Source organism: Oncorhynchus gorbuscha, linkage group LG25, assembly GCF_021184085.1.
Source record: "Oncorhynchus gorbuscha isolate QuinsamMale2020 ecotype Even-year linkage group LG25, OgorEven_v1.0, whole genome shotgun sequence".
In the NCBI taxonomy this organism is placed as follows: Eukaryota; Metazoa; Chordata; class Actinopteri; order Salmoniformes; family Salmonidae; genus Oncorhynchus; species Oncorhynchus gorbuscha.
The window spans coordinates 3,958,514-3,982,943 of NC_060197.1; the positions used below are offsets into that span (position 1 = coordinate 3,958,514).

At 44.3% G+C, this 24,430-nt stretch overlaps 1 protein-coding gene across 4 annotated transcripts in view; it reads left to right on the forward strand.

The window, feature by feature from the left end:
* Window positions 1–24,430, forward strand: part of LOC124014019 (tubby-related protein 3-like) — a 38,660-nt gene that overhangs the window by 1,788 nt on the left and 12,442 nt on the right. For 3 of the 4 annotated variants that reach the window (XM_046328658.1, XM_046328657.1, XM_046328659.1), the window contains exons 2-4: window positions 13,974–14,015; window positions 17,736–17,787; window positions 24,169–24,331. In XM_046328658.1, coding sequence (XP_046184614.1) covers window positions 13,974–14,015; window positions 17,736–17,787; window positions 24,169–24,331 — 257 coding nt within the window. Of the gene's footprint in view, window positions 1–13,973; window positions 14,016–17,735; window positions 17,788–19,120; window positions 19,426–24,168; window positions 24,332–24,430 lie in introns of those variants that run through there. The other variant, XM_046328660.1, reaches the window with a different exon arrangement.

The following is a 24,430-nucleotide window of genomic DNA, read 5'->3' on the forward strand; positions in this document are numbered from 1 at the left end:
TTCCACCGAACATTTTAGAGGCCCTCTTGGACGCTGAGACAAAATGTTGCAGTTTTAAAGCTAATTTCCTGCAATTCTACACATTTTGCTATGGGACAGAGGGAACATTTTACTGTTTTATAGCTAGTTTCATGCTATTCTAATCATTTTGCCATGGGGATGAGAGAGCATTAGCAGTTTTAAAGTAACTGGCCAGAGAAAATCTCACTTTAAAAAGTTTATATGCTGTTAACTCCCAAATAATGTTGTTGACTCGTCTTATACTTGTATTTTTGGCCAACGCATAAATTATAGCCACATCGACATTTTCCCACCTGGGGCAGAAAAAGATGGTTAGCTATAATGGCTATATAATGGCTAAATGACAGCTATACCGTTGAGCTGATGACGAATCAGGTGCTGACAACTTTCGACCCGAGTTGATGGGCTGCAACTAAGCAAGCAAGACTTTCGATGCAACAGCAGTTAGTTAAAAAAGTATCCAAGGTTCTTTTGATGAGCAAATTAATGTAGCGTTAGCTAGCTAGCTAGGGTAACCTGTTAACACCAAATTACATTTCTATCGAATATGGATCACATCATGATCTGATGTTTTCCATATTTGTGCTGACGTTATTCTAGTAACTTGCTAATCCTTTCCTACAATTCTACATATTTTACTATGGGACTGAGAGAAAATGTGCAGTTTTAAAGTAACTGTCCAGTGAAAATCTCACTTTAAAAGTTAGTATTCTGTTAACTCATATCCAAATAATGTTATAGACCCGTCCTATACTCATATTTGTGGCCAAAGCATAAATTGGAGAATAAACACTTCAAACTTGCATCTCAAACAGACTGTTTATTAAAAAATGCTTTCTTTTTCCTGATGGAGTATGATGTAATACTCCTAAGGAGGTTGAGCTGGCCAATCAGCAGTCTACTCGTATTCCTATTTTTAATGATCGGTATATGCCCACACCATTCTGTTGTTGGGGTACGCCTAAACCATTCCAACACAGAAAATCATTTTTGGGAAGGAAAACTATTTTACTCATATTGTAATTCGTTATAGGTCATATTTCGTATTAATCTGGAAACACTGGATAGCTACTTTTATGCAAATGTCATGCAATTCTACACATTTTGCCATGGCTTATGCTGTGTTCTTATGCTATCTGAGTGACTCAAACATAACAAAATCAATAGGGGCCCATGCCAGTTTTTATTCTGGTGGTTGTTAGCTAGTTCTCAAAGATGATCTTATTTAAAAATATATACCCTCATTATCGTTTCCGCATTCTTTATTAGAGGTCGACCAGGTTAATCGGAATGGCCGATTAATTAGGGCCGATTTCAAGTTTTCATAACAATCGGAAATCAGTATTTTTGGACACTGATTTGGCCTATTTATTATTTTTTGTTTAAAAAAATTACACCTTTTATTTAACTAGGCAAGTCAGTTTAGAACACATTCTTATTTTCAATGACGGCCTAGGAACAATGGGTTAACTGCCTTGTTCAGGGGCAGAACGACAGATTTTTACCTTGTCAGCTCGGGGATTCAATCTTGCAACCAACGCTCTAACCACCTGCCTCTCATTGCACTCCACGAGAAGCCTGCCTGTTATGCAAATGCAGTAAGAAGCCAAGGTAAGTTGCTAGCTAGCATTAAACTGATCCTATACAAATCAATCAATCATAATCACTAGTTAACTACATATGGTTGATGATAATACTAGTTTATCTAGCGTGTCCTGCGTTGCATATAATCGATGCGGTGTCATTCGCGGAAAAAGGACGGTCGTTGCTCCAACGTATACCTAACCATAAACATCACTTGCCTTTCTTAAAATCAATACACAGGAGTATATATTTTTAAACCTGCATATTTAGCTAAAATAAATCCATGTTAGCAGGCAATATTAACCAGGTGAAATTGTGCCAGTTCTCTTGCGTTCATTGCACGCAGAGTCAGGGTATATGCGATAATAATAAAGTTTTGTTTTCGAAATGATAGTTTCCGGATTCGACCATATTAATGACCAAAGGCTCGTATTTCTGTGCGATATTATGTTATAATTAAGTCTATGATTTGATATTTGATAGAGCAGTCTGACTGAGCGGTGGTAGGCAGCAGCAGGCTCGTAAGCATTCATTCAAACAGCACTTCCGTGCGTTTTGCCAGCAGCTCTTCGCTGTGCTTCAAGCATTGCGCTGTTTATGACTTCAATCCTATCAACTCCCGAGATTAGGCTGGTGTAACCGTTGTGAAATGGCTAGCTAGTTTTTGCATTATGTAAACCAAATTTAACATGTTTCATTATTTATTTGAGGCTAAATATATTTTAATTGATGTATTATATTAAGTAAAAATAAGCGTTCATTCAGTATTGTTGTAATTGTCATTATTACAAAAAAAATGTAATTAATCGGTATCAGCTTTTTTTGGTCCTCCAATAATCAGTATCGGTATCGGCGGTGAAAAATCATAATCGGTCGACCTCTATTCTTCATATCTGTTTTAAGTTTACACTGAAAAACGTTTTATGAATACAGGGGAAACACTGACATGACGTGTTGGACCATGCTTCTCCCTCCCTCCTCTTACACTAGCTTCTCAATCAGTTTCAGAACTGAGGGCACTGTCCTTAATGTAATGGCTTGTCTGAGGGAAACAAACTCCCCCTATGGTTCCCCAGCACTCCTATTGATGTCTGTTTTATGTCAGTGCATTAGGACTGTGCTGGCCAGAGGTGCCCTGAGAGCAGAGCATGGTGCTGTGTGCGTAGGAGGTTACTGTAAGCTCTGCAGAAAAAGTGTGAAATCCATAGGTCCATTTTTACCCTGAGAGGAGAATAAAATCAGAGGGCAGTTCCCACCCTTTCCTTTTCGAATGCTGCAATGTGGACTGTGATTATTTGATGTAATCTGCTTGTGTATTCTTTCAGAGGATGTGTGTAGAAGATTAGTGTAAAGAACAGACATGTAGCCTGGGCAGGGTTTCCGTTTGGAAAATGTGGTGCCCAGACTCTGTGACCAGCAAGATTTTAATTTACCGGATGTTTGACAAACTTACCGGACATCCATACGCATTGGGTGCGGTGCGTAACATGGTGCTCAAAAGCACATTTTAGATGATTGTAATTCATCTTAACAGAATATAAATTAGCCTGTAAAGGTTTAATAAAATAAAGTACACTGATGTTCTTATATCAACATGACGGGTTTTATCGAAAATCAAAACATTGCCCAATGCGTCTTCGTCCCTGCAATAAATCGTAAATGAATATCATTTAAAAAAAAGAACAAACATTTAGCCTAGATGAACAAGTCACTTACACAGTAATAAAACACAACTTAAAAATATAATATTTGTACAATATAATTTGCAAACGACCTGTCCTATAGCCTATTTGTATGAACATTTTAATTAATAAATAAAAAACCACAGCTGGTTTCAAATACAATCTAGGCCTCTCTAATTTAATTTAGCCTAGGCATAAAGGTTTTAATTAGGCTAATAAATAATACAACATGGCTGTCTACGAACTCCAGGGCCAGCCCGCCTCGCTCCCTATTCCAGCTGTGATTCAGCACCACAGCAGTGGAAAGAGGCCACTCTACGCGGCTACAAAATGAAGAAATTATGAAACTGATGTTGGACAATCAAATTTCATATGTAAATTTAAAAAAATTGCTACAGCTGGTTCATTAATAGAAAGCTTATTTTACAATGCTCCATGCATTTATAAAAGCACTTGTTTCCAAAGCTCAATGTTTAGTTTCTAAGTGCCACTGAATAAGCTGAACTGAAATGTATCAATAGTGCACGATACACATCATTACTCTACTCTGGTCTATCAATCCATTCCAAATCTATATAGGCCTGGCCTACTATACATGGTGTTCTTGCCTAGAGTGGCAGCAGAACTGCTAGGACTGGGCCTGTCAAACATAATAATTTGTTTCTAATTTACTTGCATTTGCGGCAGACCTTGGCCTGCTCAAAGTGAGCTGCTGCTGTTGGGAAGTCAAAACTGTCCAACTCCTTGGAGCAGCTTGATGCACATCAGCCTCGTTACTTTGTCCTCAAGAAGGTGCGATCTTGAGGCCGTATTTACTCTGATTTGGAGAAAGAATCCCCTCTCGATGGTCACACTGGAAACAGGGAGTCCCTTGTGAGGACCTCGCATCTTTTTGCGTGAGTAAAAATAGAAACGCACACTGACACTAATTTCCAAGCAGCTTGAGGATGTATTAACCTAATGACATTTATTTGCCTATGAAGTTGACTGGTATCTTAATCAATAAATAAAAGGCATTATTTTGCAATAGATTATTTTATTTCTTTTCAGGACAATGGGTCCGGTCACAATTTTATTTAGCGGCTTTTTATTTATTTCTTGGCCCGGAAGCTGTCATTTACCGGCTAAAGGAAACCTAGAGCCTGGGTTTGTCAGGCAAAAACAACACACCAGGCCTGGTTCGCCACCATGTCCAAGCCCCCCAACCAGCCAGACACTATTGGTTTGTGTCCAGCTGTCATGCACGCAGATGGCACAGCTGCAAGGTCTGTTCAGAGAGGAAACATGGGAGTTTTAAATCCTGGCATGTAAAACATCTAACCTATCTCTCAAGCCCTTTCCAGTATCCTATCCTTCTCTCTTTCTCCGTAAGGGCTCTCTTCTCTCTCTGCTGTGGGTTTCATGCTTGGGTGACTCGAGTGTCTGTTTTAAGAGCTGAACAGAGAGGTGGAAAGTGACCTTAACACAGCCGTATCTGAGGCTGATATCACAAACCTGAGAGTAGAGGGGAAAATGCCTCACATGAAACTGTACTGAACAAGTGCATGGCTGGACAAATGAAAATCAGGGTGTCTGTAAGGTATAGTGCACACGATTATCGTGGTCAGTGACCAAAGATAATCATGCACTCACAGTCTCACTCAAAATCAGTTACCATTCAGTCTGCTGTAGGAAAATTGTTCCTGCCTTAATTCAATGTATCTTCAGCTTAAATCAGCTTTTACAGGAATTCCGTTTCCATAAAGGTGTGGTTGTTGTATCCCTATTTCAGCTGACCTATAACAAACCACCTGGACCTCAAGTATCTAACTGTACAAGACCTGTGGGTGAGAAAATGGGTTGCAATTTACTTTCTGTTTTCCAGCACATTCCGAACACATGCCTCCGCAGTGGCTTGGACAATCCACCCAGTTGAGTCAGGGACTGACAGACAGAGGAAAATAATCTGGTATTTGCAATAGGTAGGCTGGTTCTCAACTGTATCATGTAGGCTACTCCATTTTAGCCTACCTAATCCCGTGTGGGCAGATTCTGCGTGTAGACCAAAGAACCTGCCGTGACTCAATGGGATGCATGAGATAGCGAGCTTCTGTAGTTTCGGTCTTTGGGTTTTCATCATTGTTATATGGACGTAAAGCGATGCTTTCAAGTCGACACTTAACTCCTGTTTCCATCATTTGTTTTGACAGTGTTTAATTACTCTCAGGTGAATCATTCCCCAGATTGCCCTCAGCTGAGGAGAATGCCATTTTCCCTTCACAGGCACGCAAACACACGTACACTAACAGAAGACAATATGACTTAACTGTCCTGTGATCTTCTAGCAACAGGATCAAGGTCCCCCACTTCTTGCCAGTTTAAGGAATGAGAGGGTTGTTTGTTTATACTTCTGGTAATTGGTAGTAACTGTGGTTGTCATCCAGAAACCGCTCTACTTACACGGATTCAAGAAGCATGTAAGAAAAGCCTATGTAGAAAGGCAGAAAACCAGAATAATGTGGTTTCACATTGACAAGAAACCGTTTGGTTCATTTTGCTATGACTAAGCAAATTCCATGTTCTGGCATTTTCTGCCAAAATAAAAGTGTTGGAATATTTTAACTTAAGATACTAGGCCTTGGTTAAAGCTCACAAAACGTAAACTTTCCCAATTGGTGTTAAATTCAGTTTTTTAGTCAATGGTCTGCGGTTTTGATATGTGCAATATCTCCCTCTGCGTCAGAGGAAATGGCGTCTGTGGAGTTCTGCTGAAAGCATTTTTAGCTATTCCGATACAGTCATGTCCAGTTTTAGCACGTGGCCTATCAGTCTATATATCTGATACATCTTAGAAACTGAAGAAAGACAGACATATAACTAAGTCAGAGGACCAAGTTTAGGGATTTTATGCCTGGTATTTTGTCTTGGCATGAACTCACACCACATTTAGACTCCCCTAACAAATCCCTGTGCGTTCACTGTGTTGTGTTCAGAGGCTAGCCTCAAGTGTGGCGTTATGGCAACTGCTGCTACTCAGAGACCTCACCCTCAGCTGTGTGGCGCTGTCACTCCCCGGGATGGGACTCCCTCCAGCATCAGGGTAGCAGGGTTGTAGTTGGAGCTCCAGGTAGACCTTCAGACTGACTCTGGACCAGGTTGGGAGTACCATACATTACCGGAGCTGCTGCTGGACTGACTATCTATCACACACCTAGACTGGCTGATACAGCATCATGGACAGTGTAAAGAGTGGTGTCTCCCAGCCTGTCTACAGCCGCTGGTCCTACAGGTATTCAGCAGGCCTACGTAGGCACACGCTCGCACGTAGACATTATCATATTGCACACACACACACACACACACACACACACACACACACACACACACACACACACACACACACACACACACACACACACACACACACACACACACACACACACACACACACACACACACACACACACACACACACACTCTCTGTGTGCTTGATTTCTCATAAATGTGTACTGTAATATGGTAGAGGAACTGAGAGGAGTCTGTGTCCTGTGAATCAGGTGTTAGTTGTGCCTGTGACAGACAGATAGGCTTTGAGCATCTCCTCCTCTTGTTCCCACTGCTCCTACCTCTTACCCACACCTCTGTTCTCCTTGGACTGAATGGCTTACCTGCTGTTAAAGGGAATCCACTTATTTCATTAGTCCACTGTTGATACAGCCCCAAAATGTTTTGTATGTCAGCAGTCAAGATTGAAAGATATTGGAATTTCAAGAAGCAAAGTGTCACCGGCCAAATGCAGTGTCAACAGGGCTAATAAAAAAAAGATCTCTTAAGTATCTCTCCCACGCTCATGTTTCATCTGCTGCATCGTCGTTACTTATTCAGAGCTCCACCACTTGTACTGTAACTAGTTTCTTTTTAACATGTCATATTGTGAGGTTTTGTTTTACAGCTGTTTGTTCTAAGGACGTGCTAAGAATAATATTTGACCAAGTAGCTGACATGAAAGAATTTGATTGAAGTTGCTTGTGTTGAAAAGACTGTCGTTGATCTTGTATGAGTCCTATAATATCCTAGGCCTAGTTAAACAGTGTTGTTCATGCTCTACACCTCACTCACCATGCGTTGATCATTTATTCAGCTGGTGTCTGTTCGTCTGGCTTCCTTAAAGGCACAATCTGCAATCTGGAAATCTGTTTTAATGGTCATTTCAATTCTTGGTATTTAGCAGGGCTGCCGGTTCACACAAAAAACGAATCCCATATTCTAGCTTTAACTTGATGAGGAGCTGATCTGAATGCCAGGTAATCAAAAGCTGCCTAATCTCACCCATGTCATCACCCTGTTTTGAATAATCCCTCTCTCTTGTGATTTCACTGGCTGAACTGGAACTGAAGCCATTCTGTCCAACCTCTGGGGAAATATAATTTTAATTAGACTTCGTTCAGTCTTTCTTTTTAACCGCGGAAAGTCATTTGCCAAAGGGGAAATTACATTTTCTTTATTCAATGAACTTTAAAACATGATTTAAATTAGTCCAAAGCTGTGAAGTATATGAATGAGAATCCGTTTATTGCAGTTTGTTAATATGCTTCTCTGTTGTCTCTCGTCTGATAACAAAGTCTCTAATTTTATGCTAAATGCCAGAGAAGTTTGGAACTGCATCATATTGTCATCTGTATGCAGTAGTCTCATCCTATTCTCAAGCCTTTTCACCAACAGACCGAGGACAATGCCATGACATGAAGGGTATCCTAAAACTTGTTAGTGACAAAGTAACAGGCTATTATTGGGCTGCGCTTTGTTTGCTTGTCTCTCAGTAAGTCTTTTACAGCACAGTGTCAGTGTTATTTATTTGCACCTTTATTTAACCAGGTAGGCCAGTTGAGAACAAGTTCTCATTTACAACAGCGTCCTGGCCAAGATGAGTCAAAGCAGTGCGACAAAATAAACAACACAGAGTTACACATGGGATAAACAAACGTACAGTCAATAACACAATAGAAAAATCTATATACAGTGTGTGTAAATGTAGTAAGATTAGGGAGGTAAGGCAATAAATAGGCCATAGTGCGAAATAATTACTATTTAGCATTAACACTGGAGTGATAGATGTGATGAGATGAGATGATGATGTGCAAGTAGAGCTACTGGGGTGCAAAAGAGCAACAAATATATAATATGGGGATGAGGTAGTTGGGTGGGCTATTTATAGATGGGCTGTGTACAGGTGCAATGATCGGTAAGCTGCTCTGACAGCTGATGTTTAAAGTTAGTGAGGGAGATAAGTGATTTTTGCAATTTGTTCCAGTCATTGGCAGCAGAGAACTGGAAGGAAAGGTGGCCAAAGTAAGTGTTGGCTTTGGGGATGACCAGTGAAATATACCTGCTGGAGCGCGTGATACAGTGGTTGTTGCTATGGTGACCAGTGATGTCATGTTTTGTCTTATATCATCTTGTCATTTTGCTTTTCCTTCTGTTCGTTTCCCCCTGCTGGTCTTATTAGGTTCGTTCCCTTTTTCTATCCCTCTCTCTCCCCCTCCCTCTCTCTCCTCTCTCTATCGTTCCGTTCCTGCTCCCAGCTGTTCCTATTCCCCTAATCATCATTTAGTCTTCCCACACCTGTTCCCGATCCTTTCCCCTGATTAGAGTCCCTATTTATTCCTTTGTGTTCCGTTCCTGTCCCGTCGGTTCCTTGTTTTGTATTCACCATGCTGTGATTGTGTTTCGCCCTGTCCTGTCGTGTTTTTTGCCTTCATCAGATGCTGCGTGTGAGCAGGTGTCTCTGTCTACTACGGCCTGCGCCTACCCGAAGCGACCTGCAGTCTGTGGCCGCTTCTCTTGTTATTCCCCTCTACAGACTAGAGGATTTCCGTTATTCCCTGTTTGGATTTGAATAAACTCTGTTTCTGTTAAGTCGCTTTTGGGTCCTCTATCACCTGCATGACAGAAGGAACCGACCAAGTAATGGACCCAGCGACTTCAGACGCTCGTTACACTGCCGTCGAGATCCAAGGAGCCATGCTCGGCAGACACGAGCAGGAATTGTCTGCTGCTCGCCATGCCGTGGAGAACCTGGCCGCTCAGGTTTCCGACCTCTCTGGACAGTTCCAGAGTCTACGTCTCGTGCCACCTGTTACTTCCTGGCCTGCCGAGCCTCCAGAACCTAGGGTTAATAACCCACCTTGCTACTCCGGGCAGCCCACTGAGTGCCGCTCCTTTCTCACGCAGTGTGAGATTGTGTTCTCTCTCCAACCCAACACATACTCTAGAGAGAGAGCTCGGGTTGCTTACGTCATTTCACTCCTTACTGGCCGGGCTCGAGAATGGGGCACAGCTATCTGGGAGGCAAGGGCTGATTGCTCTAACAAGTTCCAGAACTTTAAAGAGGAGATGATTCGGGTTTTTGACCGTTCAGTTTTTGGTAGGGAGGCTTCTAGGGCCCTGGCTTCCTTATGCCAAGGTGAACGGTCCATAACGGATTATTCTATTGAGTTTCGCACTCTTGCTGCCTCTAGTGAGTGGAACGAGCCGGCGCTGCTCGCTCGTTTTCTGGAGGGACTCCACGCAGTGGTTAAGGATGAGATTCTCTCCCGGGAGGTTCCTTCAGATGTGGACTCTTTGATTGCTCTCGCCATCCGCATAGAACGACGGGTAGATCTTCGTCACCGGGCTCGTGGAAGAGAGCTCGCATCAACGGTGTTTCCCTGCTCCGCATCGCAACCATCTCCCTCCTCTGGCTTTGAGACTGAGCCCATGCAGCTGGGAGGGATTCGCATCTCGACTAAGGAGAGGGAACGGAGGATCACCAACCGCCTGTGCCTCTATTGCGGAGTTGCTGGACATTTTGTTAATTCATGTCCAGTAAGAGGCCAGAGCCCATCAGTAAGCGGAGGGCTACTGGTGAGCGCTACTACTCTGGTCTCTTCATCTAGATCTTGTACTACTATGTCGGTCCATCTACGCTGGACCGGTTCGGGTGCTACATGCAGTGCCTTGATTGACTCTGGGGCTGAGGGTTGTTTCATGGACGAAGCATGGGTTCGGAAACATAACATTCCTTTCAGACCGTTAGACAAGCCTACGCCCATGTTTGCCTTAGATGGTAGTCATCTTCCCAGTATCAGATTTGAGACACTACCTTTAACCCTCACAGTATCTGGTAACCACAGTGAGACTATTTCTTTTTTGATTTTCCGTTCACCGTTTACACCTGTTGTTTTGGGTCATCCCTGGCTAGTATGTCATAATCCTTCTATTAATTGGTCTAGTAATTCTATCCTATCCTGGAACGTTTCTTGTCATGTGAAGTGTTTAATGTCTGCCATCCCTCCCGTTTCTTCTGTCCCTACTTCCCAGGAGGAACCTGGCGATTTGACAGGAGTGCCGGAGGAATATCATGATCTGCGCACGGTCTTCAGTCGGTCCCGAGCCAACTCCCTTCCTCCTCACCGGTCGTATGATTGTAGTATTGATCTCCTTCCGGGGACCACTCCTCCTCGAGGTAGACTATACTCTCTGTCGGCTCCCGAACGTAAGGCTCTCGAGGATTATTTGTCTGTGTCTCTTGACGCCGGTACCATAGTGCCTTCTTCTTCTCCGGCCGGGGCGGGGTTCTTTTTTGTTAAGAAGAAGGACGGTACTCTGCGCCCCTGCGTGGATTATCGAGGGCTGAATGACATAACGGTTAAGAATCGTTATCCGCTTCCCCTTATGTCATCAGCCTTCGAGATTCTGCAGGGAGCCAGGTGCTTTACTAAGTTGGACCTTCGTAACGCTTACCATCTCGTGCGCATCAGAGAGGGGGACGAGTGGAAAACGGCGTTTAACACTCCGTTAGGGCATTTTGAGTACCGGGTTCTGCCGTTCGGTCTCGCCAATGCGCCAGCTGTTTTTCAGGCATTAGTTAATGATGTTCTGAGAGACATGCTGAACATTTTTGTTTTTGTCTATCTTGACGATATCCTGATTTTTTCTCCGTCACTCGAGATTCATGTTCAGCACGTTCGACGTGTTCTACAGCGCCTTTTAGAGAATTGTCTCTACGTAAAGGCTGAGAAGTGCTCTTTTCATGTCTCCTCCGTTACTTTTCTCGGTTCCGTTATTTCCGCTGAAGGCATTCAGATGGATTCCGCTAAGGTCCAAGCTGTCAGTGATTGGCCCGTTCCAAGGTCACGTGTCGAGTTGCAGCGCTTTTTAGGTTTCGCTAATTTCTATCGGCGTTTCATTCGTAATTTCGGTCAAGTTGCTGCCCCTCTCACAGCTCTTACTTCTGTCAAGACGTGTTTTAAGTGGTCCGGTTCCGCCCAGGGAGCTTTTGATCTTCTAAAAGAACGTTTTACGTCCGCTCCTATCCTCGTTACTCCTGACGTCACTAGACAATTCATTGTCGAGGTTGACGCTTCAGAGGTAGGCGTGGGAGCCATTCTATCCCAGCGCTTCCAGTCTGACGATAAGGTTCATCCTTGCGCTTATTTTTCTCATCGCCTGTCGCCATCTGAGCGCAACTATGATGTGGGTAACCGTGAACTGCTCGCCATCCGCTTAGCCCTAGGCGAATGGCGACAGTGGTTGGAGGGGGCGACCGTTCCTTTTGTCGTTTGGACAGACCATAAGAACCTTGAGTACATCCGTTCTGCCAAACGACTTAATGCCCGTCAAGCTCGTTGGGCGTTGTTTTTCGCTCGTTTCGAGTTTGTGATTTCTTACCGTCCGGGTAGCAAGAACACCAAGCCTGATGCCTTATCCCGTCTGTTTAGTTCTTCTGTGGCTTCTACTGATCTCGAGGGATTCTTCCTTATGGGCGTGTTGTCGGGTTGACAGTCTGGGGAATTGAAAGACAGGTTAAGCAAGCACTCACGCACACTGCGTCGCCGCGCGCTTGTCCTAGTAACCTCCTTTTCGTTCCTGTTTCCACTCGTCTGGCTGTTCTTCAGTGGGCTCACTCTGCCAAGTTAGCTGGTCATCCCGGTGTTCGAGGCACTCTTGCGTCTATTCGCCAGCGCTTTTGGTGGCCGACTCAGGAGCGTGACACGCGCCGTTTCGTGGCTGCGTGTTCAGACTGCGCGCAGAAGAAGTCTGGTAATTTTTTTCTGCTTCTGCTCCTGGTCTTGCTGGGTCTCAGTCTGTTCCCTGCCATCGCATCTCTCCTGTTCTTGTTCCTGCCCTTGCTGTGTCTCAGTCTGTCCCTAGTTCTCATTTTTTTTTTAGAGTAGTACCCTAGTTTCCCTTTTTATCGTTTTTCGTTACGGTCCTGAGGAGAGGAGTTGGGTTCTTTCTCGGGACGTGCTGGACCGTTTGATCTATGATTTCCTCCGTTGCCGCCAGTGTTCCTCCTCGAGAGCGCCAGGAGGCGCTCGGTGAGTGGGGGGTACTGTCATGTTTTGTCTTATATCATCTTGTCATTTTGCTTTTCCTTCTGTTCGTTTCCCCCTGCTGGTCTTATTAGGTTCGTTCCCTTTTTCTATCCCTCTCTCTCCCCCTCCCTCTCTCTCCTCTCTCTATCGTTCCGTTCCTGCTCCCAGCTGTTCCTATTCCCCTAATCATCATTTAGTCTTCCCACACCTGTTCCCGATCCTTTCCCCTGATTAGAGTCCCTATTTATTCCTTTGTGTTCCGTTCCTGTCCCGTCGGTTCCTTGTTTTGTATTCACCATGCTGTGATTGTGTTTCGCCCTGTCCTGTCGTGTTTTTTGCCTTCATCAGATGCTGCGTGTGAGCAGGTGTCTCTGTCTACTACGGCCTGCGCCTACCCGAAGCGACCTGCAGTCTGTGGCCGCTTCTCTTGTTATTCCCCTCTACAGACTAGAGGATTTCCGTTATTCCCTGTTTGGATTTGAATAAACTCTGTTTCTGTTAAGTCGCTTTTGGGTCCTCTATCACCTGCATGACAAGTGAGCTGAGATAAGACAGAGCTTTACCTAGCAAATACTTATAGATGACGTGGAGCCAGTGGGTTTGGCGACGAATATGAAGTGAGGGCCAGCCAATGAGAGCATACAGGTCGCAGTGGTGGGTAGTATATGAGGCTTTGGTGACAAAACGGATTGCACTGTGATAGACCATCCAATTTGCTGAGTAGAGTGTTGGAGGCTATTTTGTAAATGACATCGCCGAAGTCAAGGATAGTCAGTTTTACGAGGGTATGTTTAGCAGCATAAGTGAAGGAGGCTTTGTTGCGAAATAGGTAGCCGATTCTAGATTTAATTTTGGATTGGAGATGCTTAATGTGAGTCTGGAAGGAGAGTTTACAGTCTAACCAGACACCCAGGTATTTGTAGTTGTCCTCATATTCTAAGTCAGAACCATCCAGAGTAGTGATGCTAGTCGGGCGGGTGCGGGCAGCGATCGGTTGAAGAGCATGCATTTAATTTTACTAGCATTTAAGAGCAGTTGGAGGCCACGGAAGGAGTGTTGTATGGCATTGAAGCTCGTCTGGAGGTTTGTTAACAGTGTCCAAAGAAGGGCCAGAGGTATACAGAATAGTGACGTCTGTGTAGAGGTGGATCAGAGAATCACCAGCAGCAAGAGCGACATCATTGATATATACAGACAAAAGAGTCGGCCCGAGAATTGAATCCTGTGGCACCCCCATAGAGACTGCCAGAGGTCCGTTTTAGCATTGTTCTTTTTGGTATCACTGATCTCTTGCTAACTCTATTCTTCTCTGTGTCCTGTGTTCCTGTTCGAAAACCCCATGGCCCTGAAGACCCTCCAGCTCCGCCAGTTTCTCCTCTACCGCAACAGCAAGGTAAGTAGCACAGATGTTGGATCTTAATTTGATCACCCTGTTGCAGGAGAACTTTCCTGCAATGTAGGAAATATCAAACTTGGAGTGTATTTGAGTTTATAAAGGCTTCCATTAATTATAATCTACATAATGATTCACATTTCCTGTTGCTTCAAGATTATTCTCCTGCTGTAGCAAACTGGCTCAAATTAAGATTCTGCATCTTTAGCACCCATCCATTAGAATACCTATAATTAACCATCCACCCAGGCACCCACAGCTTCCACCAACTAGTAATTTCATGGCCGAAGTATAATTTTTGTATTCCTAGTAAGCTCCAGTAGGTCAGTGTTTCAAAAGAGGTCAAACACCCTTTGGTAGTAACCATACACACCAAGTCTCCAGCCTTTCCCCAGTGGAGAGTATTCCCATTGCGTCTCCACCCAGGTCCCAAGCTGGACAGCCGCTGAAAAGAAAGAGTCCCCTGCTCCTCTTCCGCTCCTCCCTCTGGCCCTCCTCAGGCCACCCTACACTCTTTAAAAAACAGTTCTAAAAGGGTTCTTCGGCTGTCCCCATAGGATAACCTTTTGTGGTTCTAGGTAGAACCTGTTTTGATTCTAGGTAGCACTCTTTTTGGTTCCGTGTAAAACTCTGTAGAAAGGGTTCTGCATGGAACCAAAAAGGGTTCTCCTATGGGGACAGCCGAAGAACCCTTTAAGGTTCTAGATAGCACCTTTTTTTTCTTCCTACTAGTGTAATGACCATCCCGGATGTGTAATTAACACCTCCCATCATCCTTCCCTCGTCACTACTGACACCAACACCTCAGGGCCATGTAATGGATTCCCTGTGGACAGATCTGCACGCCTGGATGGATAGTGCTGCACTGGGCTCATTAGACTTGAAGAGGGCTGTAACAATCAGTACACTAAAACGGAGTGCTCTGCAGCTTCTGAGATGACTGATCATTCATGTTAAGCTGACCAAACAGGGGTTGTTGTTGAATGAATAGACAAGCAACTCGCAAAGTCCGGTCCAAAACTCATTGGTTCGATGACATTGGCAACAATTCTTATTGCCACAAAATGTGGAATCTCAATCTGTAATAATTGACTTACTTGCTTAGCTTAATGATTTTAATGAATCATTCTGAGGATGTCAGAGGACGTGGCCAAGTCATCTATGTTGTTGTCTGTAATAATCTGAGTTCATGTAATAGACGGATGATGTTTGCCTCTCAGCAGATGATCGTTCTGCTTTCTATTCCTCTTGGCATTTGGTGACTGTCCGTCAGAAGCGGTGCTGATGACGTAATGAGGCCCTTATATCCTCCAGCAGAGTGATGTGTCACGGACCTTATCCCAGACACCAGAAGTATGAGATTTACAGCTCAGAGGGAAAGCGAGAGTAAATCAGTGGTATGGAGAGATTGTTATTTACTGTAGATAGTTGTGCTTAATGAAGTTCTTCTTGTCCTACTCCTGTAACACATTGTGTCTGAATGGGAGATGTAAAGGGTAGAGTACAGCCCAGGCTGTTTGACAGCAACAGATGTTATGAGCATGTGGACTGACAGAGAAATTAGTGAAGCCCAGAGATGTTAAATTGTTCTGAGAGATTTCAGCAGCTTTTTGCAGAACCTTGTTTTTTTTTGTTCTCACAACCTTCAACCATCCTCCATCACACACTCCTCCATCACACACTCCCCGATCCTCCATCGCACACTCCCCCGTCCTCCCATCACACACTCCCTCGTCCTCCATCACACACTCCCCCATCCTCCATCACACACTCCCCATCCTCCATCACACACTCCTCCATCACACACTCCCCCATCCTCCATCACACACTCCCCCATCCTCCATCACACACTCCCCCATCCTCCATCACACACTCCCCCATCCTCCATCACACACTCCCCGATCCTCCATCGCACACTCCCCCGTCCTCCCATCACACACTCCCTCGTCCTCCATCACACACTCCCCCATCCTCCATCACACACTCCCCATCCTCCATCACACACTCCCCCGTCCTCCATCACACACTCCCTCGTCCTCCATCACACACTCCCCCGTCCTCCATCACACACTCCCTCGTCCTCCATCACACACTCCCCATCCTCCATCACACACTCTACACTCCCTCATCCTCCATCACACACTCCCCCCGTCCTCCATCACACACTCCCCCGTCCTCCATCACACACTCCCTCGTCTTCCATCACACACTCCCCCGTCCTCCATCACACACTCCCTCGTCCTCCATCACACACTCCCTCGTCCTCCATCACACACTCCCTCGTCCTCCATCACACACTCCCTCGTCCTCCATCACACACTCCCACGTCCTCCATCACACACTCCATCACACACTCCATCACACACTCCCCCGTCCTCCATCACACACTCCCCCGTCCTCCATCACACACTCCCCCGTCCCTCCATCACACACTCCCTCGTCCTCCATCACACACTCCCCCGTCCTCCATCACACACTCCCCCATCCTCCATTACCCCCCCATGGCTGTGCTCTTGCAGTGAGTGTCTTGTAGGTTATGTCTGTCAGTGAGAGTGTCTTGTAGGTTATGTCTGTCAGTGAGAGTGTCTTCTAGGTAATGTCTGTCAGTCTTGTAGGTTATGTCTGTCAGTGAGAGTGTCTTGTAGGTTATGTCTGTCAGTGAGAGTGTCTTGTAGGTTATGTCTGTCAGTGAGAGTGTCTTGTAGGTTATGTCTGTCAGTGAGAGTGTCTTGTAGGTTATGTCTGTCAGTGAGAGTGTCTTGTAGGTTATGTCTGTCAGTGAGAGTGTCTTGTAGGTTATGTCTGTCAGTGAGAGTGTCTTGTAGGTTAAGTCTGTGGCTGGGTAGAGTAGCGGTGGGTTCCTCTAACTCGCTCTGTGCCTCTGAATAGACTCCCACTGCTACTCCCACCTTCTTCTCCTTCTCCACTGTAGCTTAGCAACATGTACCCAGCAGGCCTTTTCACAGGAGTCCAGGAAAAGTAGTCCCAAACAACAGCCACCACTCTGACGGCCAGAGACAGGACTCTATGGAGAACTGTGTTTTAGGTGTAACTGCTGTTGCTTTGTAGCACGGTGGTGCTGCTGTCTGATGCATTGTTCTATTGCATTATACAGTCCTGATACAGTATCATTTTGGAGTTTTGTAGCTGGAGCCCTAAGCTTTTCTCGGTCAAGTTAGCCTACGTGGTCATAAACAACTCCTGGACAAAATGATATCTATTAACAACTACATGTTTTTTTTTACAGTGTGCAGATCATGCAGTCAGGCTAAGCTCAAACAGTTATAGCCTAAGGTATGACAGTAATCCTGTATGACAGTCTTAGTTATGCGCAGCAGTGTAACTGCTTTTTCAAGCAAACACCTTGGTAACGTTCAATTCTATCTCAATCTCTGCCAGTATTTAGATATACCGATGGTATGATTTTCAATACCTTTTTTTAAAAAAGAAATAAGGCCCCTTGTGTGCACTTCCGGTAATACCAAATACCCCCCGGGAAGGCACAGAAACGGTATGAAAATCTGCCTGCCACCCAACCTCGATCGGGCGTGCATTCATTAGTGACCACTGTAGAAAATAGTTTCTTATTGGAAAAATAACAGATAACAGATGAGACCCAGATAACAGATTCATATTAACCACATAACCACTTGTATTATGTCTCAGTCAGATATGAGTTATGAGTGGATAGTAACCATTTTGTCTTTCGTCTCTTCTCAGTGCCCTTGATGATGACAGCACCAGCCTCAGGCAGCAGAAGCTGGAAAAGCAGGTAATGACTAACTTTATTAAACACATTTAACTAGTTATGCCACATACAGCACCTGTTCAACACACATAGCCACTCTATAGACATTACAGCTCCCATATAGACATTAAAGCTCCCATAGACTTGTTCGGGGTATATGTCATGAGTATTCTATTTATGATGCAGAAATGACCAGACTAGTCCATATTATTTATATCTAGAGGCATTTTGCGTTTGATGTTTTGGTTGTTTTTGGTGTCTTTTCATCTGTTGTCAGAATTGTTTTTGAGGTCTCAGTCCATGTTTATAGCTGTGAGCCTGTCAAGCTTGAACATTTGACTGGCAGCGAGTGTATAAATGACCTTGTTTTCTGCCTCCGGTGTCACTCAGGCTATGAATTTCCGACCATCAGCACAGTAAGGCTGATTGTCATGAAACCGAGGGAAAACAGGGTGTCTTTGAACTCTTTTATTTTCGAAGGAAGTACAATTTATCCAATTAGTAGAAAGAAAAGTATTTGTCCGGAAGTTAATTGTTTTAGCACTCATTGTAGAGATAAAGCACAAATCTGCTCCTTTCTCAGCGAACAGCTCTTCCTGGTCTGCGTGTCTGATGATTGTCCCTTACAATCCCTCCTGCCTGCAGTATCCTTATCACCACGCTGCTTTAAAGTGAAACGGACTGATTTGGTTTAAGAAACCAGCCTTAAGCAACAGTCACACAATGGAGTAAAAGATGGATGAGATGATTGGCAGGCACATAGACTGACTCGATATCTGCGTCCCAAATGGCACCCTGTTCCCTACATAGTGCACTACTTCTGACCAGAGCCTAACAAAGTAGTGCACTATGTAGGGATTAACCGTAGAAAGGTTTCAGTGGACAGAGTCTGTGTAGTGCACTATATGCCTACAGATGTAGGATCTGAATTTAATCACATTTGTTGCTGAGAATTTGTAGTGCATTTGAGTTTTAAAAAGGCTTCTAAAGTTTGTAACCCTAAACCAAACTCCTAACCCTAACCACTAACCCCTTACTCTAACCTTAATTCTAACTCTTAACCTAATCCCTAATTTAAAATGGCCTTTGTCCTTATGAGGACATGAGAAATGTCCCCACAAGGGAGCATTTTCCTTGTTTTACTATCCTTGTGGGGACTTTAGGTCCCCACAAGGATAGAAAAACCAACCCACACACACAAACACAGAAAAAAAATAGCTCTTACTGTCTGACACTCGCAGCACCTCTATCCCCCTCCCTCCCTCCCTCCTTTTCTCCATCTCACTCATTCTCTCTCTCTCTCTCCCTCACTCTGCCCCGGGGTGCTTACGACCGCTGATTCAGTTAGTGACAGTGTCCACCCAGACACACGCACATACACTCTAGTTCTCTCTCACACACACGCCGAGGAGGAGACACGGACTCAGAGTGAGAGGGAAGCTGGTGTTACGTGGTTATCCTTGTGTTAGTTGTCTGATCTGAAAGCCTGATCCAGGGTTAGTGGAGGGCAGGGAGACAGAGGCATGCCCGGCAAGAGTGCTGCTCAGTGGGGGAGAGTTTAGACGTGACGGGGTCTCACAGAGCATGGAACCCTGAGCTCCACAGAGAAACTTCTGCACTTCACTGTTACTCTCTGTCCCACTCCGGACACCAATGGACAGGGTGGGTCAGCACCTCTTATTCTCTGTTCTGTTTATGTCATTTATGGTTGACTATTTTGATCTGAGAGTAACATGGGAAGTTGTTTGTGTGTGTCTGTGTGCACTGGTACATGCTTGCGCGTGTGTATTTTGGTGTGTATATTTCTGTGTGTGTGTTTGCATATGTACGTGCTTGCGTGTGTGTACTGTGCATGTGTGCGAGCATTTGATTTCAGCTCATCCTGGTGATATCATTGTTCTAGCCTGTCTCTGGTGGGACACACTTCCGTGGATGTGGGATATCTCCTAGTCTGCTATTTTCATTAGCCTCCTGTGTCTTGTTTTAGGTCTGTACAATGTCTTTCTCCCAATGCCTCAGGATGGTGAATGAAACAGTATATTGAGTCATATCCTTTTTTCATATCCTATCCTCTTAAGTCTTGTTTAAATTGACAATAATACAATGGATTGTTTTAATTGTAGGGCAGTTTTGTTTCAAGTAGCCTACTTTCTTTTCTCCAGTTTTTCAAAAAATATTCTGATATTTAATCATTTAGAGGTATGATCTGTGTAATGTTGGTGTACTGGGATCTAATAGCCTATTCAACAGATTCTATCAACTCTTTATGTTACTGTTTGAAAATACACATAGTTGAACAATGAGTAGCCTAATTATTCCTAATTTTCTAGCCATACTGTATGTTCTGGTTATACACCCTTAGAAAAAAAGGGTTCCAAAGGGGTTCTTCGACTGTCCCTATAGGAGAACCCTTTTTTTGTTTACAGGTAGAACCCTTTTAGGTTCCATGTAGACTCCTCTGTAGAAAGGGTTCTACAAGGCACCCAGAAGGTTTCCTTCTATACCTGGAACCAAAGAAGTTCTACCTGGAACCAAAAAGGGTTATTTAAAGGGTTCTCCTATAGGGACAGCCGTATAACTGTTCAACGTTCTAGATAGAAAAAAAGGTGCTAAGAGTATAGTCCAAGCAAACTAGTTACTAGGTTTGAGTTCTGTCGAGTTTGGATAGGGTTAATTCAGTGAAGTGTCGTTGCCACAGATGAGTTCTGTCAGCGAGTGAGACAGTTCAGTTTCTGCTCTACTGCTGTCAGTTCTTGTGAGGTAACCGTTCTGTAAAAACATTATTATTAGTTAAATCTAGGAGTGGCCATTGCTAAGATTCCATCAGCAATATCATCTTAGTTACAGATCAATATCACATCAGTGAGAGAAAAACAGCCTACATGAATTTGGCTAGCATTTCCCAGACAGTTTACACAGGAAGACTACTGCTAGCCAGTTTACACAGGAAGACAACTGCTAGCCAGTTTACACAGGAAGACAACTGCTAGCCAGTTTACACGAGAAGACAACTGCTAGCCAGTTTACACAAGAAGACCACTGCTAGCCAGTTTACACAGGAAGACTACTGCTAGCCAGTTTACACAGGAAGACAACTGCTAGCCAGTTTACACAAGAAGACTACTGCTAGCCAGTTTACACAGGAAGACTACTGCTAGCCAGTTTACACAGGAAGACTACTGCTAGCCAGTTTACACAGGAAGACAACTGCTAGCCAGTTTACACAAGAAGACTACTGCTAGCCAGTTTACAGAGGAAGACAACTGCTAGCCAGTTTACACAAGAAGACTACTGCTAGCCAGTTTACACAAGAAGACTACTGCTAGCCAGTTTACACAGGAAGTCTACTGCTAGCCAGTTTACACAGGAAGACAACTGCTAGCCAGTTTACACAGGAAGACTACTGCTAGCCAGTTTACACATTAAGACTACTGCTAGCCAGTTTACACAGGAAGACAACTGCTAGCCAGTTTACACAAGAAGACTACTGCTAGCCAGTTTACACAGGAAGACAACTGCTAGCCAGTTTACACAGGACGTCTACTGCTAGCCAGTTTACACAAGAAGAATACTGCTAGCCAGTTTACACAGGAAGACTACTGCTAGCCAGTTTACACAAGAAGACTACTGCTAGCCAGTTTACACAGGAAGACAACTGCTAGCCAGTTTACACAGTAAGACTACTGCTAGCCAGTTTACACAGGATGACTACTGCTAGCCAGTTTACACAGGATGACTACTGTTGCCCAGAGAAAAGAGGTAAGACAAAGAAAAAGTCGCTCTGGATAAGAGCGTCTGCTAAATGACTTAAATGTAAAAAATGTAAAAATGTAAAAAAAAATAGACAAAAGGGCTTCAAAGTTTAATCAGATCCTGGGTCAGATGTATGGCTCATTTTTAAGTAGGATCTCATCGTGAAGCATTGTGGGGCTTTTGTTTCTTGTTTACATGGAATCTCTATCCTGTGTCCAAATTAACAGTCTGTTTCATTATGATAATCCATTCAGATGATTTATTCATTTGTCTGCTATTTTTAGCCTTAGAAGAAAACGAAGAGGCGAGCCGTTTTCCCCTCTTAAAGGGATATTTCGGTATTTCGATTGTATCTACTTCCCCAGAGTCAGATGAACTTGTGGATACCATTTATAAGGCTCTACGTGCAGTTTGAAGGAAGTTTCTAACTAGCGTTATCGCAATAGATAAGTAGTGTTAACGCAATGACTGGAAGTCTCTTGTAATTGCTAGCATGCTAGTAGATGCCATAGACGTCCAGTCATTGGGCTAACGCTAGTTAGCATTGGCTCGCGAAACTACCTCTAACTTCCTTCATACTGGATGCAGAGACATACAAATGCTATTTATGAGTTCATCTGACTCTGGGGAAGTAAATAAAGGGCTTCATTGCCAAAAGCCCGAAATGTCCCTTTAAAACAAAGCCTGTTTGAAATGTAAACCATCAGACTCCAAGCTGAAACAATTAAGCTCCCAGAGGCCTTTCATCTGGTCTTATTTGCATTTTAATCCAAGACTGGGTATTTAATGAATATTCTTTTTCAGGTGTCAAATAGAAGCAGGCCATGGTAGTGTGTGTGTGCACGTGCGTGCCTGTGTGTGTGTAGGTACGAGCGTGTGTGTCTGTGCTTTTGTGTGTGTGCGCCTGTGTTGCATTGACCCTGAATGTGTGTGTTGCGTTAGCCCTGAGTAATAAAACCTTTCTGTAGTGGTGGTTAATCAGCCCAATGAGGCTTCAGAGAGACAAGGACCTCTCGTTTCTTTCCAGCCCAGTTCATCACTAAACACCGCTTGTTGTTTTGATGCTCCCCACTAATTGAGGCAGTTACATAACCCATCGCCTGCTTTGACCAGAGACCAGGACTGCAGGGCCAACTGATAAATGTCACCGTAATTCATGGAAATTGACCATTTCTCTAGTGTGAAGCTTTATTATATTCATAGAGACATTGTGCTGTGTATTGTCTAGCCATAAATCTAAAGGGGGCCAACCCTCGTCGCTGTTGTCCCTAGTTTCCCAGAGCGTTTGTGATGACTGTGACAATGTCAGCTCTAATGATCCCACTGCCTTGTCACTGTCCCCTGTCCCCCGTTTCTCTGTCCCTGTACTGAACAGAGCCTCAGTCAGCACAGCACAGAGTTATAGGGTTCCACTGGAAGCAGCATTTCCAACTCTAGGTCTATTGAAGTATTTTGAATTGTTTGCACTGTATGTCAAGCACTCTGTTACTTTGTCTCAGCATCTTTTACAACAGTCTAGGCTTACTTGTCCAGGACCCATGTAACAGGTTTTTCTAAATTGATTTCAATGGATTTGTTGCTGAAGGTTCCTTCACTGAGTAGCTAACTCTCTTAAATCCCATTTCCTCTAGTGGTAATGCTAGGATACAAATGTCCATTATTCTGTGACCTTTACTATGAGATAAATATAGCCTAGCCAACCTTACCTCACCTGTTCTGTTTCTATGCGAGTTGCATAATCTGCCTTCCAATTTAGTGTCAAAGATACTGAAGGAAGAAAACATTACATTTTACTGTGGCTGAATGATTTGCCAGGTCAGGTCATGACGCTTGTGTGTGTGTTGTTTACAAAGCCATCTGGGGTTCCATTTTGAGATACACATTGAATGGCCATCATATTCTGTCCTCTCTCCCAACAACAGTGGGAGTGGTGAAAAGACAACCACAAAGACTGTGGAGTCTATCAAGGACACTGACACAGTTACCATAGGAACATGCATCTTTTTTGACACCCCTGAAACGAAGCTGGCAAGCTATGATACTGTGTTTTTTGCTCATTTGTTTTGTCATATTGCTTAAGATAACTTTGTTTTTCAAAACACCAACACCGGTGGTTTTTCGATCAGTGTCCCAAGTATCTGATAAGGACAGAGTCGTTACTGATTGTCTGGTTATCTGGAAAAGGTGTAAGGCTGTCTGTATAAGGTTGAATATAGATGAGTGTCTGGCTTGATGATGAGGAAGTCATCATAAAGTAATTCTTCCCCAGAGTCAGATGATCTCGTGGATACCAGTTGTATGTCTCCTCATCCAGTAGGAAGGAAGTTAGCTGTAGTTTCGCGAGCCAATGCTAACTAGTGTTCGAGCAATGACTGGAAGTACACAGTCTAGAGGTATGCATTACATAGCAGCCAGACCTCTATGATTAAAGAGTGTTTTAATGAGGGAAAGGGATGGTGTCCTCATGGACTGTGGGGAAGAGAGGCCAGGTATACCTGGACAAATACTGGTAGGGTCCAGAGAGAGAGAATCACTAGAGCCTTATCACCAGCTGTCAGTCCAGCTGTCAGTCTGGGGCAGGGACGGCCGGACGGACAAACAATATTTGCATGGTAAACTCTCACTGTCGTAATCCCCCCCCCCCGTCCACAGAGGGCGCTGTTGGAGCAGAAGCAGCGGCGGAAGCGGCAGGAGCCTCTGATGGTGCAGCCCAACCCAGAGGCCCGGCCCAGGCGCTCCAGGCCTCGGCGCAGTGAGGAGCAATCCCCGCTGGTGGAGTCGCGCCTCGGCATCACCAGCGATGTCATCATGGACGGTGAGCCTTGGTTCTTGGGGTTAGCTCCTGTACTAGCTAGTTTTTCCGGGGTCAGATCACACGATCGGGATAAAGTAATGGGTCTGAGGAAGCAGGATC